Raw genomic sequence first — 19,694 nt, forward strand, 5'->3', positions numbered from 1 at the left:
AGATGACTGCTATTGAAAAGACAATATATTCTAAGTGCTTTAGGCATAATAACCCATTTATTCCTCATGGCAGTCCTAGGAGGATATTCCCATTTTGTAAATGAGGAAATTGAGGCCCATTAAGTGAATAAACAAACGTTAAATGCTCAGAGCACTCACTGGGATTGGTGGTGAGGAGTATTTATCCACCTCTGCAGTATCTGCCTTTTCCCAGCTATCCTCCCATCTGTCCTAAAACCACATTCTCCCTTCCCTTGTGGGTCCCTGGCTCAAGTATAATATATCCGATTCTCCGTGTATTTATATTGAACACGAGTCATTTTAAATCTCTTTACCCTTCTGTTTACTCTCATTTCTCCTCTTAGAATAACCCTTGGTTTTCTTTGTCTTGGAAAATGCTTTTTAACAAAGTCCATGAAGCATGTGCAATTCATCAAGAAGGAAAAGGCTTCAGTAAGTCATTTTTATTTCTCTAACCTGACCTTAGCATTATCAGCATATCAGGTATCACAACTATGTGTGTATGGGGAAGGAGGGGAATATGTGTGCATGAACATACACCTTTTTTCTCTTTTGTTCTGGGAGGAACACTAGGCAAGGAGCTGGGAGGCCTGACTGCTACATCTGCTTCTGCAGTAGCGTTCACTGACACTAGTCACATAATAAATCTAGGTGTCAATATGCCTCATATAAAATGTGCAAACTTCTCTTAGATGTTATTTAAAGGTCCTTCCAAATATAAAATTTCATGATTTGTATTTAATACCAAAATATTTGGGTAATGTCAAAGCCACTCAGAAACTAGGTTTTAAGGGCTGCATTCATGACACTGACTCCAGAGCTGGAGATTCATTATGACACGTGGACAACCCAGAGGCTAGGGAGCCCAGTCAGTCCTTTACTGCTTCTTAGATACATAAAGCCAATGTATTACCAAGTGAGATATAAAAGCTACAACAGGATCAACTAAGCTACCTAATGACCTGATGACAGATTTTTCCAATCGGCAACAGAAAGGCATAACTAGGTACTAAGACTACAGGGGAAGAGTTCCCCGCGGTTCTCGGATGTTTCTGCACATCTTGTAAGCAGAGGCATTACCAGCCTCGTGCTTTGGGTTTTCTTTTCATGGATTTTGTAAAGTGAACAGACACAGAAAGTAGAAATAATGACTCCCCTCAAAAACAGAGGGCAGTTTGCTGCTATCAAATATTTTAAAGGTGTCTCCATCCAAAGCAAAGTTTGTGCAGCCTATTATAAAAGATGGGGTTTCCTAAACTCTGATAGCTCAGTTGGTAAAGAATCCGCCTGCAACGCAGGAGACTCCAGTTGGATTTCTGGGTCAGGAAGATCCCCTGGAGCAGGGAAAGGCAACCCACTCCAGTATTCTGGTCTGGAGAATTCCACGGACTGTATAGTCGATGGGGTTGCAAAGAGTCAGACACGACTGAGTGACTTTCACCTTCCTAAGCTCAGGGTTCTCTACTGTAATGCAAACCACTGCATGTGCACATGTCACCTGGCCCTGGTCACGCTGCTCTGTGAGCATCAGGAACCTCACGAGAAAATCAGGGTATGCTGGTTCACACTACTGTGAGCAATAAACTGTCCTTTGTCTCTGACTCACCCATGAAATCTTGAGTCTCTACCAGGACCAATAAAACTGTGCTGGCTCATCTGTTAACCTGAAGGTAGGGTAAGGATCTCAGATCCTTCACAGCAGTAGACAGGAATGGGGGGTAGAGAATTCTAGGCTAAGAGAACAAAGTCTGAACTCTCCCATTCATTACCTCTGTAATGTGACTGCAACATTTTATAAAGCGCTATGCAAATTACTCTAATGTTTAACTTTTCATGTGACAATCTTGTCCACGAAGGTCAAGTTTTACTTAAAAGAAATAAAAATTCAGATAAATGTATGAGATGCTTCTTTAAAAACTGACATTTTGAATGTGCAGCAGTCTAAACTGAAACTTAAACTTTCAGTTACAAACTTTCCACATGTCCCCTCAAATCTACCAAGATGCTATGCTGTATGATGGTAGGAATCTCTGCAGTAAGAAATTTTCTATGGGAAACTTAGAAGTTTTCAACTGGGAGTTGTCTAAATGCTCTCAAGTTAACTTCTCAAGAAAGGGCTAAACTGAAAAGCAAACCATGTCACAGCTTTCCTTAAAAAAACGTAGCTACCTTCAAAGTACCACTGGCTGTAGGAAGTGCAGGAAGCCAGATTTTTAAGGCAAAACATTCCTCTCCTTCCTTTCTTGGCTACTGCTTTGCCAAGAGCAAACAAGGATCAGCAAAGACCAAAGCAATGGAGAAACTGGAACTACTTTATGGCCCAGGCACTGGGCAAGAACAAGTTAATTCTGTCTTTTAAAAAATAAATCACATAAGTTTAAAAGAAATACACTGCAAAACCATTGCTCACACCTCCTACCAATGCAAAATAAAATACTATCATTAAAACCCCCATCTAAAAAACAAAACAAAAACTTCCTATATATATTCAATGAGGTCTTCACTGCTTATATTTCCCAAATATTTCCCTCAATTTGATGATCCTTTGGGCAAGGAATCAGAATCTAGGGATATTAACAGAGAGCAAGAGATTTTTTGTAGGAAAGCTATGTAGATTTATTTTTAGACTAAAATGACTTCAAAATGTTATCATAAAGTAGAGCTACAAAAGACTTTATAAGCCAATTATTAACTTTGACAACACACAACAAAGTAGGTATCATATATCATCTTAAGAGACGGAAAACGTAAGTTAAACAACTTACCAAGATTTTAGAAACAAAACTGAACTACTTGTTATAACTCTTAATATTAGATAATTCTTCCCTAAAGAAACAATTTCCTGACTACAATGAAATCAGATAATGGTTATGAGGCTGAAAATGAATTAAGTTTTAAAAAATAAAACCAATATGACTATAACACTTAATTTCTAGATACAATGAATGGCATTAGTTTGAAATTAAAATGTAAACAAATATGAAACTAAAGAAGTCCTTGGCAGTGGCATGTATGTAGCAAAAGCTCAATACATACTTACTAAATTCCAAGTAAAATCTAACATCAAGGATTAGATGTAAGAAAAATATTAACATTTCAGACTGAAGATACACAGTTCTTGTCCTTTCCATGTTTATTTTCCAGGAACATATCCATACACTATGCATTGCAAGACCTCACGCATCCATACCTTTCTCAATTATCCAGTTCAAGTAAGAAAGAGAGAAAGAAACAGAGAAAAGGAAGGGGAGGATGGGGGAAAGAAAGACCCTCCAGTTTTTGCTACTATAACTGTAAGGACTTAGCTATATAAGGAAGCTGGAGTGAGAGTTCGAGAGCAGCAAATGGAATAATCAAGGGCTTGTCCACCCTAGATTACAGAGAACCATCTGTTTCAGAACTCCCAGAGGGTTTGGATCAATGGTCCCATGGTAGGTGAGTTACTCTCATTAATAATGTTCTGCCAGTCTGTCCATGAAGTGCTGGGGAATGAGCATGGGCTTTTAATCTGGACAAACTTGTGATGGCACTTTTCAGCTGTGCAACACCAACACCCTAAATTAAATAAGCCTCCAGACTTTCACTAGTCCTAAATGTAACAAAAGAGAGACAAGCAATGAGACACTACAGGTGACAGGTGTGAATTCACCATCAAATGGATATTATATTTTAAAATAAGACAGTATTCCTGAAACATCAAAATCGGGAGAAACAACCAGTGTTATTATATATTTGAATATTTTATGTTATATAATATAAATATATCCCAACAACAAAAAGTCCATTTTGCTCCTTAACATTCTCTTGTATGTTTCGAGTTCAATGTAGTATTAGCTGGTTCAGGAAAAAAAAAAAAACAAAAAAACAACTCCTGAAGACTTAATTGAGTGAGGACAAAAGTGAGGAAGCCTAAGATGGTAAGCTAACACTAGAAGGTATTTAAAAGCAAATTGTCCAACTTTCTTTGAGTCCACGGGCTATTCTAAAAGATCTAAATTTGTTGAAAACAGAGGAACTAACAACCCAGCGTTAAATAAGCCAACCTGTGCTTTTTGTAGCCTTCAGGAAAAAGCTGAGTTATATATACATATATCATATATACATCATCACAAGTGCAGAGCAAAACAAGCCACCTTACATAAACTACCAATCTGGGCTAGACAAAGAAAAGACGGAAAGCAGTGAACCTGGTTAAAATCTGAAGAGTATGTGTTTACTGCTAGTGGCTGTTAACAGTAAGAAAAGGTGGCATAAATTACGGATTGAAGAATTTAAAATTTTTTAAAATTACATGATCAGATTTTACCAAAAATATCCCAACAGCACTGTACTGCTCTAACCAAATAGTTTCAGTGACAATCTAATCTATGTTTTATATTATTTTATTCTCAGGAAATTTAAAAGACCATAAAATTTTCAGTAATAGGTTTTGTCATTAACTTCACAAGTTTCAGATCAGATCTGATCTGAGAATAAAATAATATAAAACTTCAAGAAGCAGCAAATATCTGCAAAATGGGATGAATCAATTTAGATGAAGTCTCAAGAATGATGAGTGCCAGAACCAAGCTTTAAATTCAGGATGCCAGCCCATCTTCTAAGAATCAGTCACTTGGTATTTATTAAAATCCTCTTGTGTGCATACTGACAGCTAGTCTCATAAAGTGATCCAAAGAAATTCAAGACAGATCTTTTACCCCCAGTAATTACTACTCTGCTTAAGCAACAAGACTTACAACTTTGGGCCAGGTCAGTGAGTCACAAGGACCTACACTGGCCAGGTCAAGATTCTGAAGTTCTCTCTCCTCGACAGTCTCCTTTGTGAGAATCCATATTTTCTAACATGTGACTTTTTCCTTTCCCTGGCCCCTTTCCTCTCCATTTCTACCTTAGAAACTAGCTCCCAGACCACAAACTGACTATGTGATCGCTAGACTGCTACAAAGAAATAAACAGAGCCGGAGAGGTGGGCCTAAAGAAAAAAAAAGGCCTAGAAGTTGTACTGGTGGTGGGGGTGGAGGGCACCTGACCACTCCAGGTTCAAGATAAAACAGAACAGAGGGCAAGGAAGCTGGTGGTAAAGAACCTACAGAAAGAAGAGGTGCCACCAGGAACTGCCTCAAACTTCTTTCTAGTATCAGACTACAATTATCCAGACACAGGAGAGCAACTATGAGAGAGAAGGGAACCATAATGATTTAGTAAAGACAGAGTGCTGAGTGTCAAGTAGCAATAGAAGATGAAGAGCAAAGGGCAGGGGGCTTCCCTGCTGGTCCAGTGGCCAACAGTCCGCGCTCCCAATGCAGGGGGCCTAGGTTGGACCCCTGGTCAGGGAACCAGATCCCACACGAAACAACTAAGAGTGCACGAGTCACAACTAAGACCCAGTGAGAGTCGCTCGGTTGCGTCTGACTCTCTGCAACCCCGTGGACTATACAGTCCATGAAATTCTCCAGGCCAGAATACTGGAGTGGGCAGTCGTTCCCTTCTTCAGGGGATCTTCCCAACCCAGGGATCAAACCCACGTCTCCCGCATTGCAGGCAGACTCTTCGCCAGCTGAGCCACCAGGAAAGCCCAGGGAAGACCCAGTGCTGCCAAATAAATATTTTTTTTAAAAAGCAAAGGGCAGGGCGCAGATCATGTCACTCTAGGACAAGGCTGCCCAGCACTTCTGTTGGGGACAGACAGTTGTTTGCTGTCGAGTGTATTACAGGATATTTAGCAATATCCCTGGCCTCTACCCACTAGATGTCAGTAGCAACCTCTTCCCCAGTTGTGCCTAAAGAAAAAACAAAACAGCAAGAAAACAAAACAACAACAAAACCACCTTGACTCTCAACCTTGCCAGATGTGCCCTGGGGGAAAACCTACCTGTGTCTGAGGGCCATGACTTTGAGGAGGTTGAATTTTTACCAGCTGGCAACAGGAAGCCATTTAAGGATTTTAAACATAGGAAGCAATACAGATTTGCTTTTCAAATGAATGGAACACTGCAGAGATCAACTGTAGAGGAGCAGGGAGGGAAGCAACAGGACAAGGCCAACTAAAAATGTAGTTTTGGATGAAGATGATAAACACATGAACCAAGACAGGGTAAACCAGAAAGCAGGGCATAAAGGCAAGCTACAAAGATAGAGTTAAGAATGCCAGAGTCCGGTCAGATAGAGCATTTGACGAGAAGGAATAAACACTACAGAATTATTTGTAGGTTTCTGACTTGGTAATTTAAGATGGCTGCAGTGAGGGACATTATCAAGGATAGGGAATTTAACAGGAAGAGCACGTTTAAAAATGAGTTTTGCTTTAAACATAATAAAAGTCTGACAAAGTGTGGAACATTCAAGTAGCAAAGCTAGAAGAGTTAGGGTTAAGGTGACCAACACTTACATGGTGAACACTATGCATCACTTTACAAATATTCATTGAGATACCAACTATTAAGTAACTTAGGTTAAATTAAGTTTAACTCAAATTAAGTTGATTAAGATATCACCCCATTAAGTAACTTGTCCAAGATTCCACAGTCAGTTTTGAAGCTGAGGTCCCAAACTCAGAGTCTGTGCTCTTAATCACTACACTGTACTGCCTGCCTCAGGAAAAAAGAGAAAAGACTGGGATTATAAATGTAGATCTGAATGGTTTTCAGTATAGGTAAAGTCACAGGCATAGATGTGAACTTCCAAGGAAAATGAGCAAAGAGAGAAGAACCTAATATGAAATGCAGGAGAAAAGTGTGTGTGTGCTTAGTCACTCAGTTGTGTCTGACTCTGTGATCTCATGGACTGTAGCTTAACAGGCTGCACTGTCCATGCAGATTCTCCAGGCAAGAAAACTGGAGTCGGTTGCCATGTCCTCTCCTCCAGGAAATCCTCCCAACCCAGGAATCAAACCCAGATCTCCCTCATTGCAGGTGGATTCTTTATCATCTGAGCCACTGGTGAAGCCCAAGAATACTGGAACAGGTAGCCTATCCTTTCTCCAAGGGATCTTCCCGACCCAAGAATTGAACTGGGGTCTCCTGCATTGCAGGCAGATTCTTTACCAGCTGAGCTGCTGCTGCTGCTAAGTCGCAACCAGGGGCCAAAGCTGGAAGAGCTAGAGGAAGGAGCTGTGGGGGAGGAGGTGGTGGGATGAGAGAGGCAACAGGGAAAGTCTTAAGGGCAAGAAGTACATGATAATGTATTTGTAACTCACAACAATCTCTTGCATAAAATCTACCCCACATCGATATTTTAACTGAGTTAATAACCCTATAGTTCCAAATAATGATCATATCGAATATCCATACTCACAGTACTTTCAAAAAATTTCACAGGTGAGCAATACCCATACCATGTATGTTTGCAGTTTTTCTAGAATACCAAAGATTTGTGGAAGACATAGTGTCATTTAATATGAAACAACACCTTGGATACCATATGAAATCATTCCATATATTTATGTCTGGCTAAGAAGACTTTTATATTGTCACCCTGCTTATTTAACATATATGCACAGTACATCATGAGAAACGCTGGACTGGAAGAAGCACAAGCTGGAATCAAGACTGCCGGGAGAAATATCAATAACCTCAGATATGCAGATGACACCACCCTTATGGCAGAAAGTGAAGAGGAACTAAAGAGCCTCTTGATGAAAGTGAAAGAGGAGAGTGAAAAAGTTGGCTTAAAGCTCAACATTCAGAAAACGAAGATCATGGCATCTGGTCCCATCACTTCATGGGAAATAGATGGGGAAACAGTGGAAACAGTGTCAGACTTTATTTTTGAGGGCTCCAAAATCACTGCAGATGGTGATTGCAGCCATGAAATTAAAAGACACTTACTCCTTGGAAGGAAAGTTATGACCAACCTAGACAGCATATTAAAAAGCAGAGACGTTACTCTGCCAACAAAGGTCCGTCTAGTCAAGGCTATGGTTTTTCCAGTGGTCATGTATGGATGTGAGAGTTGGACTATAAAGAAAGCTGAGTGCTGAAGACTTGATGCTTTTGAACTGTGGTGTTGGCGAATACTCTTGAGAGTCCCTTGGACTGCAAGAAGATCCAACCAGTCCATTCTAAAGGAGATCAGTCCTGGTTGTTCTTTGGAAGGACTGATGCTAAAGCTGAAACTCCAAAACTTTGGCCACTTCATGCAAAGAGTTGACTTGTTGGAAAAGAATCTGACGCTGTGAGGGATTGGGGGCAGGAGGAGAAGTGGACGACAGAGGATGAGATGGCTGGATGGCATCACTGACTCGATGCACATGAGTTTGGGTGAACTCCGGGAGTTGGTGATGGACAGGGAAGCCAGGCGTGCTGCGGTTCATGGGGTCACAAAGAGTCAGACACGACTGAGCAACTGAACTGAAGACTTTTTAAAGCTTTATTCACATCTAACTTTCACAGTAATGAAACACGTTACTCTGTTTTGCGTTTTGTCGATGAGCACATGAAATACTGACTTCTCTAAGTTTGCAAATGATGGATACACAACCGTGCAGTCCCTTTCTAAAAAGGGATTTAGCAAACATAAATGTGGAAACTAATGACTTCTCACTTGAAGGAGCTGTACAGCATCTGGTGAGTCTTGAGCTGTGCTGCTGTAATAAATCTCCTGTGTATCTAAACAGTTTTGGGTTATGCATTCCTTATTATACTTTACAATTTTATATCCTAAAACAAACATTTAGTGGAGAATGAGTTTCCTCAAGATACAAAAAAAGCTTGTTCCCACTTCCAATTCAAGACAAGTGTTTTCTAAGGAATTAAATCTTATTTCCAGGCCCAAACTCAAAGTACTTTCCAAATTTTAAGGCATGAACAAATCATTCTGGGATTGTGTAGAAATGGAATTTTCTGATTCGGCAGATCTGAAGTCAGGCCAACACTCTGCCTTTCTAAAGTTCCCTCCAACATGATACAGATGCTCTGGTCTAGCTACCCCATTATGGCACCTGGACCAGAAGCGCTGACCACACTGGGGAACTGTGAGAACTGCACGGCCTTCAGTGTGACAAACAACAGGCCAACATCAGCTGCTAACACTGGTAACTCTAGACATTTAAAGTCTTTCTTTTCAAATCCATTTACAACTCATTCATTGACTTCTCTTTTGTTTTTTATCGTTGGTATAGAAAATGAGATCTTTTCTTTCTATTCCTTCCATTATCCTGAACTGTGAATCTAATAGCTTTAACCCCTTTCCACAGGAAGGGCCCAGCTGGTTCTTCCAAGCTTCTCTCCTATAATCCCTGCACCGGTCCACAACATACCAGATGAATGAAGCGGTTATCTTCTAAATGTAAACCATGCTCTCTCACCTCTTGTTTTGGGTTGTTTGGTTGATGCTTTCCCCTATCAGGCCAGTCTCTAGAGCTGTCCCTCTCTATTTACTTTTCCCAATTTTTTAATGAGATGTGACCTCACCATTCTCTAAACCAACCCCTCACCCTCATTGCAGAGATTTTTCTTTTCACTAATATTTACTACATTCTGCTGGAATTTATTATATGTTGGTTTTTTGTCTAATCTTGGCTACTGAATTACAAACTATGTAAGGGCAGGAATTCTTATAACTAATTTTGATATGCTTGGCACTGCCTAACACAGTCATGCACTAAATGCTAAAAAAAAAAGCTCCAGTAAAATGAATTAAAGCGCTACTCCTTAATGATAATAAACTTGATCTAAATATTCCCAAATCACAAATTTAATGACATTTCTTTTTTCTCCAAATACCACTGGCTTTCTACTTTAGTCAGCACAGAAAGTTGAGTTCCAAAGTTGAGTCCAAAGTCAGTCAAATGGACAATCTCTCAAGTACAAACCAAAAAAAATAAAATAAAATTCAAAATAATGTATCATTAAAGCAGTGAGTCAAAGAAAATTGTCTTGTGCTAAATTCTGAAGACAAATAGACTAAGAACCTAAGTTAATTATGACTAATTATTAAAAATGAGCCCAGGTCAATAACTGTCTCTAACTAAAGGATGGAAAGTGAGATCTGAGTTTAAAAGTGATATGGAGTTGTGATAATCACCAATGACTAGAACACAACTAATCATCAGGGCTGTACTGCCTGAAAATCAAGGATTATAAGAAAGGATCACTGAATACATAACAAATGTTCTACCTGGGAGTTGCTAGGACAATACTGAGCATCCTGCCTGAAGATGAAAAAGTACTCATATTTGTAAAATCTTGCAAATGATATTCATTCATTGACTTGTTAATTAGTTTTCCTAACCTGAAAGATTGTCTTTGGCAAAGTAAGGGAAGGGATGGGAGTTTCTGGTGATGTTTTGACAAGTAGAATAATAGCTCCCTCAGAATGTCCACATCTACTCTCCATGAACCTATGAATATTTGACCTTACAAGGAAAAAGGACCTCTAGTTGTGATTCAGCTGAGGACCTTGAGGTGGGTAGATCATCCTACATTATTCAGGTAGGGTCAAGGCATTCACAGGAATCCTCAAAGTAGAAGAGGTCATTGGAGTGATGAGATGTGAGGAGGACTCAACAACCTACTGTTGCTGGCTTTGAAAACACATGAAGGGGCCATGAGCCAAGGAATGTGGGCAGCTTCTGGTAGCTGGAAAAGGCAAGGGAAGACACTCTCCTCGGGGGCCTTCAGAAACAGATGCAGACCTCCTGATATCTTGACTCTAGCCTGGTGAGACTCCTGTTGAAAGTCTAACTTACAGAATTGTATAACAAATGTGTTTTTCTTTTTTTAATTTATTTTAATTGGAGGCTAATTACAATATTGTAGTGGTTTTTGCCATGCAATGTGTGTTAAGCCACTAACTTGTGGTAATCCATTATGGCAGCAATGCATGCATGCATGCTTAGCCACTTCAGTCGTGTCCAACTCTTTGCAACTCCATGGACTGTAGCCCGCCAGGCTCCTCTGTCCATGGGATTTCCCAGGCAAGAATACTGGAATGGGTCACCATTTCCTTCTCCAGCAACATGAAATAATAAAATGCTTAACTGCTATGAAAAAAATTCTCTAAAACAAGTAGATAAGTTTTTTAAAAGGGCAGAGTGATGCTCAGCAAACATGTGAATCAAGATTTAGTCTGCATTACTAAGAAATAGACCTGCTCCTCTGCAAAAGGCTATCACACAAGCTTAAACCTAGATTTTTATAAAAAGGTTGAAAGCAAATACAACTGACTGATTAAAAAGTCTGAGTTAGAAAACAAAGCAGAACAAGGTATTTTCAACCAAACAAGAAGATGATTAAAAATTAAGTAGAAAAATGTGATACTCCTCATAGATCGCATTTAAAAAGGGACCGCCATAGTATTCCTTTCAAAAAGCCAAAACCAGCATCTCCTTCTTGGCTGTGTTTACCTGACGATCCTCTGGGCAGCATACTGATGGAGGGAACGAAACTGTGCAGACATATTCGCTAGAGCCGCCAGACAGTTTGTGTGAAGGTACTTATCCTGCCAGAGAGCAGACGTTTGAACACACATCAGAGAGAAGTTTAAAACACACATCAGGTCTTCTAGACATTTTCAGCAAGGTTAACCAGAAGCAAGTGGAAAGTCAACTGTCACTGATTTCAGAAAATTCAGACCCACAATCCGTTTCCTTTAATTCCAAAACCCATAAAGTGCAGAAAGTTTTTTCACCACTAATTTGGAAGCAACATCTGGCACAAAAGACGATGATGGTATTTATGGTCTTCATTAAGCCCACCCTGGAGAAGACTGAAATATTTCACTGCAGAAATATTAATGTCTAGTTACAGTGTGTGGCTCCAGAACCTAACGATTACATATTGTGTAGCATAAGAACTATAATTATCTTTCTAAAATAAAATTCTCCATTCTAAAACACACATGTGGCTCCAAGAGCTTCAGATAAAAGATTGTAGACATGTATCTATGTCAGCCTCCCAGAAGGGAGTAACTGAAAATACTGCAGTAAACTTAGCCACTTCCCTGAGCTATGAATTCTGTATACTACTTCTCTAGTGGCTGGAGTGGACATTTGCCCTAAGGTATACCAAATACAACCTAGCTGAAATTTCCTCTCACTCTTTATTCTCTTTTGTCCTATGCTTCTGTCCCATCTGAATCCATATTTTCTCGTGTCTGCATCTTCTTAAAGTTTGTTGTTGTCACTTCTTAAACTTAAGTCAGCTTTATCAGTTCAGCAAAGGCATACAATATCTTTTATCTAAAGGTGCTACACTGCTTATTTACTATTCATGTAAAATCTCTCTGATCATACAACCTATGAAATACTCAAACGTAGACACTATAAACATTACCTTAGGATCATAATACAGAGAATATATGCTGATCTATACTTTTCTACCATATTCCATGAGAATGTTAGCACTCTAAATATTGAGACTGCTTTAAACTATAGTCTTCATTGCATCGTATATACAAAGGTAGAAAAACAGCTACGGAATACTTACTCTTGTCCTTGTCATGTTGTACTGAATGGTTCTTATTACAACCAGTATCAGGAGACTTCCCAGTGAAATTTCAGTTAAAACCCGCTCTGAATACCAAGTAATATTTTTTAACACCTGTAATGGGGAAGAAAAGTTTAAGTAAGTATGATTGCTTTATGGAAGAAGGGATTATCCATGCCTACAATTTCTGATAAGCCATGGATTTGTTCTGAAGGTGAGTTAAATATGTAAAAACAAATCATGAGAATTTCAGTTCAAGATAGCAAAACTGTGATGTATTTACTTCTTCTTCCCTCTCAAATTAAAAGAAAAATAGACGATAATATCATTAGTAGACAAAAAGGAGCTATATCTAAAAAGGCACGGTATGGAGGATAAGACTGACAGCACAACTGTCAGAGGTCCCTCATCTGAAAGCAAAAAACAAGAAAACCAAGTAGTGTCTTGAAAAGTAGTTGTCGCAACAACCACAGAAAATCTGCATCCCTGTGTCAAGGAGAGAGACCAAGAGTGTAAGTTAGCCAAGGTCTTCAAGAAGAGATGGGCCCATGCTCTGCTCAGGCTCTTCAGAGCAGGCGGCTCTGGGGCTTGCCTCCAGGCCTCGGTACGTGAGAACTGTCTAGCTTCAGCTGGTGTAGTTCCACAGCCACGCAACACAGAGAGACAGAGAGAGAAAAGCTGCACAACACTGCAGCCAATTCTGGGCCACAGCAAAGGAGGCAAAATGCACAAAACCCAACAGGCTCAACTGGCACAGAACTCCCCTAACATCCTCTTCCACTGAGGTCACCCCCACTTCTTTTCTCCTTGACATGGAGCCAAGGTGCCACATTCTTTCCATCTATGCCTGAAAAAGAACAAGACTTCTGGCTGATTCCTGCCCTCTCTCTGCAGTGGACTCTTACCATCCACATCTTCCGAAAGGAGGAACCCCCCACCTTTCAAAACAAGTGAGTCTGACTTTCTTTTACAACTATGAACAGACAATAAGAAGCTACAGAAAAAGCAGAGAAATTCAGTAATCTAAAATAAGCTGAATCCAATCAAGCCTCTGTTCTAACTGCCAGTAAGTATGAAATACAGAGGACTGAAAAACACGATAACACAATGATATAATCAGCCAAAGTCAAATGTATGGAATTCTACTAAATAAACAAGCCAGTTTCTATAAAAAATAAATGGTGTAGTAGGGAGAGAGAGGAAAACACTGTTGTAGATTAAGAGTTAAGAACTAAATGCATTAAGCAGGCTTTGGAAACTGATTCAAATCAACGAACTCAAGAAAGACATTTTAAAGAAAACTGAATATTAGTAGGCACAATAAAATATTGTCAATATTGTTGGATGTGATAATGGTGCTATATTTATTTTTTATGCTCACATTTATGGGCATGAAATATTTAAATATTTGCAAATGAAATTTTACATATATATGATTTATAGGATTAAGAAATCTATTTTAGCCAAAACAGAAAAGGCAGGGAGGGTGGAGTGGGTAGATGAAATAAGAACATAAGACGGTTGATGAATCCATAGAAATTCATTATACTATTTTTTCCAATTATGTTTACATTTATTGGGTTTATAATTTAAATTTTACTAAATAAAAAATAATATGAAAGCTAATATTGTATGAAGTAAGTATTATAAATAATATTGCATGAAATAAATAAAAATAAAGTGAAACTAAACAAGAAGAACAAACAGACCCCCAATTAAACAAAGATAATTTAAGAGGCTGGGGAAACTTTTTAAAAATTCTAATCAGTATCTTTGATGAGATCTGACAGAATACTGTTAACCACAAAATAAGAACAGGCCACTATGAAAAATGAGAATCACAGAATGAAGAAAAGCCACAAAAGACTAAAAAGAGTGATGAATGAAACTTAAGAGAGAGAAAAGAATTAGCAGAATGGGCACTATGGAAAAGAGAACTTGTGATCCGAAAGACAAACTCAGAAGTCCCCTCAGACAACAGCAATAAAAGGCAAAAAGACAAAATATAAGAGAAACGTGGAGATCCAAAATATACTTAGTAAGAGTTCTAAAAAGAAGAAACTGCAATCTCTTGAATGACATGGGTTTGAACTGCATGGGTCCATTTATATGGGGTTATTTTTTTCAATAAGCATAACAGTCAGCCCTCCGTATTAGGTGGTTGCATCCTCAGATATGGATACAGAGGGCTGACTATGGGGCCTGAACATCTGCGGATCTGAACATCCACGGCAGGTCTTGGAACCAGTCCCCATTGACACTGAGGAAGGACTGTAGGAGAAAAACAGAAACGTTAGTAACATTAGAAAATTCCTTTGAAGGAAAGAGAAACTTATAACACTTTAAGCAAAAATACTGGGGGAAAAAAAAATCAAAATGTATTCTGATAAGATTTCTGAATCCACAGTTTATGAGAAAATCCTACTGGCTTCTAGACAGAACAAACATGTTATCACCAAAAGAAAGAAAAGCAGACTAACATTAGATTTCTCATCTTGAACAGTATACATCTGAAGGACAACATAAAAACGTCTACAAATTTTGGAGGAATAGATGATCATTCTAGAATTCTTATCTAGAGAAACCAACACGTAAGTATAGAAAAGTACTTTTAAGTGTGCAGCGACTCAGCACGAACCACCCATGCATTATTTCCAGGGAAAAAGCACACCATCACACACGTGTTTCCCTGCCCCTCCTCATCACCATGATGACAACAATAAAACAGTAACAGCCAGAAAAAGTCAAAAGAAGGAAAATACGGACTACTAGACAACAACAACAAAATAGTAACAACTCCCAAAACATCACAACTGTAATCCATGAAATCAGAAAAATATATCTAAATAATATGGTTGACATTAATTCTTCTAAAAGACCAATAAAATAGACATTTCTCTGCTAAGTCTGCCTTTCCCCAAATTCCAAACAATATTTAAAATGAGAAAAGGGCATGGAAACAGATAAAAATAAAAAAGTAAAGAAATATCATCTTCACCTTCATGTAAGTGCCCATAGTTTTTACACTCAGTTCAACTCTTTAGCAAGAGACCTATGGCACCCAGCATCCCCATCACAAATAACCCAACCCTGACCATGGACAGTAGGCTCCGTGCCACACAAAGATGGCATTTAGAAATGTCCAGTACATGGTAACTGAGTGTTGTCTGTGAAGTAAAAAGTGTAAAACGTGAAGCATTTCCATTTATTCATGACTAATAATGCCTTAATCAACTAGAAGAGGTAACCTACGTGTAAAACAAATGGTACTACCTGAAAATATTCAAAACGATGACATTTGCCAGTGGAATCTTTGTAACGACACGATGCTCAGTCCCTCTGACTTACTGTCTAAGGCAGCAGTTCTCAAAATGCAGTCCCCAGACCTCTAGGAGTCCCTGAGACATTTCTGGAGCATTGTCAAGGTCAAAACTATCTTCATCCAAATATCAAGACATTTCTTTCCACTCTTACTCTCTCGTGAGTGTACAGTTCAGTTTTCTGAAGGCTATCTAACATGCCTAATAGCACAATTAATTTAATACAGAAGGAGACCTGAGACTCTGTTAAGGCAATTCATTAAAGAGATTTGCAAAAACGCAAAACAATGCTGCTCTTCTCAGTAAATTTTTGTTTGTGGAAAACAGTTACTTACATAAAAATCTGTTACTGATGCTAACACGTAATGGGTTTATTGTAATAATTATTTCTAAATTAACTAATCAAATATTTTTTAAGTGTTAGTTTTAATTCCTAATGCAGTTAACATAGAGAACAATAACCCACATAAAGATGTTATTTGCCGTCCTCAACTATTTTTAAGTGTAAAGACCAAGAAGGTTAAGAACCACAGCTCTAAGTCTACAGGGAAATACTAACCCAGGACACTCAACAGGCAGCTTAACTAGTGAGAGGAGTCTCTGTCTTTTAAAAGGTCACAAGCTTGAATATAGTTTGGTTTCTCTTCTCCTTTGGCTTCTGTGTTTACAAATAAATTACCATAAGCCACCCTTATTTGAAACCAAGGTCACTGATTCTTAACATCTGCCTGTGTGTGTCAATTAGAAAACTGGATGGAATAAGTGTTTTGAATAAAAGCAGTCTTATTCATTCAACATTCAGTAAATATTTAGTAAGTATCCACATAGTAAACTTACGACATTACTATGAAAATTAGAAATGCAATTTAGTATTTACATAAAGGCCCATCTTTTTTTACTGTGAAAAGTAAATTATTGTCTGGAAATTCTGGTAGTGTCTAAGAAAAATTAAAAATAATTAGTTACAGAGCTCACACAGCTTTCCACAGGACACTGATATATAATAGGCAGCATACAGAAAATTTTCTTGGTAACCTAGCTGTAGAGCTTGACCTATTTGGTTCCTATAAAAGAAATTCCTCATCTCTTGCATTCAGTGTTCATATAGTTTAATACCTATAGATTTATCAGCTTGGTTACACATTACACCTATTTATCATTTCATGCTAAAATAACTCAATTAATATGTAGAAGAAAAGCTCTGGAGGATCTGAAAATACCTATCTTTGCAAAAAATATATAATTGTTTATGTCTTCTTTTCAGCCTTTTCCCCCATACGATTTGTCTTTATTGAATACATTTCTTCCATATGTTACATAGGCTAGAATATTACATAGTAATATATAATATCAAATCTTTAAGAAATGAAATTTACACATAGAAAAGCACAAAGAATAATTAACTTACATACTCCCACAATTGACAGTAACATTTTACTATCAGTAACACTTAATGTTTTATTTTATAAGATAAAAATTCCATTTTATTCCCCCAAAGAGGAACAACAACTATCTTGAGTTTGGTATATATCTTTCCAGTCCATTTCAAATACTTTACGTGTATAGCAAACTGATACATGTGTGCATGCACAGATGCACACGTACACACACACACACACACACACACACACACACACATTCCTTTGTATAGTTTCTAGTTTACATAAACAACATCATAATGTATCACACTGAATAGTGTCCTCCAAACTGGTGTCACCCAAAACCTGTCAATGAGACTTTATTTGGAAATAGGGTCTTTGTAGATGCAATCAAGAGAGATTATACTGGATTAGGGCAGGCCCTAAATCCTATATGACTGGTGTCCTTACAAGAAGAGGAGGAAAGACAGACAGGCACATGAGAGTAGGCCATGTGATGACAGAGGCTGGATGCAGCTGCAAGCCAAAGAACATCAAGGATGGATAACAAGAGACAAGGAATCACCTCCCTTAGGTCCTTCAGAGATAGCATGGCCCTGTTGACACCATGCTTTTGGACTTTTAGTCTCCAGAACAGTAACAATCAATTTCTGTTCATTTTAAGCCACCAGTTTGCTATGGCAGCACTAGTAAACTGATATACTTAAATATCTGCTTGCATCATCATTTTTTCACTCAATACATTTTTGAAACTCTTCTATATGGATACATATAAGAAGAATGAATATTCATCACATTTGCCAACCTAGTATTAATAGTACTAATTTTTTTTTAACGAACTACTTCTATACCAGTTAGTAAAATAGCTGCTTCCCCCAGCCACTACCCCAGGACCTCCTCCTGGTTTGGCAATTAATGCAGAGTAGAGAACCAAGGACGAAACAGCTGAGAACCATTCTTACTGGATGACTGCTCTCTCTGGTGCCATGCCAGGTAAACAGCTGAACATCACTTCTACTTCACTCCATTCAAACACTGGATAGTCCTGTGCCAGGAGGCCCCATTGTTTTATCCACTCTTCTATTATGGAAATTTAGGTTACTTCCAGTTTTTCCCCTGTGAAAAACAATGCTGCAACATAGATCCTTGCCCTATCCAAAATGTCACTACAGTAAACTCAGAAACAGGGAGTCCTCATTCTCCATACTCTTTGTATTCTGACATTAAATACCTCAAGTTAGGAATCACATTCATTTTGAAAACAAAAATACCTGTAAAATCCCTTTTAAGCTACTCTGTTTGTGGTACTTAGTGACTTCATGAGCGCATCACCAAGAATTTGTTAGGAAGCAGAACTGCAAAGCCACTGAACAGTTTCTTTTAAAAACGTGTGTATGTTTTGCTTCTAAGCCCGTGCACCACTACTAGAGAGAAGCCCGGGCGCCGCAATGAAACCCCCACGTGCTGCGACCAAGACCTCGCTGCAGCCAAAAATAAACAAACATATAAATGTTTTTAAAAATAATTATAAATGTATGTATGTTTTGGTTAAATAAGTGAAAGTCACTCAGTCGTGTCCAACTCTTTGTGACCCCAGGGAATTCTCCAGGCCAGAATACTGCAGTGGGTAGCCTTATCCCTTCTCCAGGGGATCTTCCCAACCTAGGGATCGAGCCCAGGTCTCCCGCATTGCAGGCAGATTCTTCAGCAGCTGAGCCACAAGGGAAGCCCAAGGATACTGGAGTGGGTAGCCTATCCTTTCTCTAGCGGATCTTTCCGACCCAGGAATTGAACTGGGGTCTCCTGCGTTGCAGGCGGATTTTTTACCAACTGAGCTATCAGGGAATGTTATTAACTAAAAAGTACAGAGCTCCAGTATCCAACACAGCATCAACCACAGCAGCACCAGCCACAGATTAAAATTTAATAAAATTAAAAATTCAATTTGTCAGTCACACTGGCCACATTTCAAGTGCTGCTTGCTATATGGGACAGTGCAGTTACAGAAGATTTCCATCAACTCAGAAAGCTTGACTGAATATTCTGGTTAGAGAACACCACTGTACCCATCACCCAGTTTTAGCAAATGTTAATATTTCCGCTTGTGAAGCACCTAAAGCTCCACAGCTAACCTCTGGCAACCTCTCTCCTAAATGTGATACTTCATTATTATGAATATTTTTGAATTTATTATGATCAGTCCATGTAGTTCTATTTCATTCGTCATATTAACAGTTCCTCTGTAGTAGTTCATTTATGTTATTGCTGTTTGCAGTTTTTGGAACACTATGAACAGTACTACAAGGAACATTCCTTCAAATGTGCTCTTGTGAATAAAGTTTTTCCTAGGGCTCAAACCAGGAAATGGAATTGGTAGGAGGTAAAGTATTTATTTCTGCAGGTAATATGAGGAATGTGAGAGGCTAAATTCCTCTCAAAAGTGGTTCTGTCAGTTTATACTGCTACTACCAATATATGAGAGTCCATTTTCTCTATATCCTCACCTAACATATGACATCTCATACTTTTTGCCAATCTGATGCGCACAC

General features: G+C 38.6%; 1 protein-coding gene across 9 annotated transcripts in view; it reads right to left on the reverse strand.

Annotated features, from left to right (window-relative positions):
- The window catches only part of DYM (dymeclin), a 400,415-nt gene that overhangs the window by 215,413 nt on the left and 165,308 nt on the right, over nucleotides 1-19,694 (reverse strand). For all 9 annotated transcript variants that reach the window (XM_061400135.1, XM_061400133.1, XM_061400128.1 and 6 more), the window contains 2 exons: nucleotides 12,447-12,560; nucleotides 11,366-11,460 (listed from right to left, as the gene is read on the reverse strand). In XM_061400135.1, coding sequence (XP_061256119.1) covers nucleotides 11,366-11,460; nucleotides 12,447-12,560 — 209 coding nt within the window. The remainder of the gene's footprint in view (nucleotides 1-11,365; nucleotides 11,461-12,446; nucleotides 12,561-19,694) is intronic.

This window comes from Bos javanicus, chromosome 24, assembly GCF_032452875.1.
Source record: "Bos javanicus breed banteng chromosome 24, ARS-OSU_banteng_1.0, whole genome shotgun sequence".
Lineage (NCBI taxonomy): Eukaryota > Metazoa > Chordata > Mammalia > Artiodactyla > Bovidae > Bos > Bos javanicus.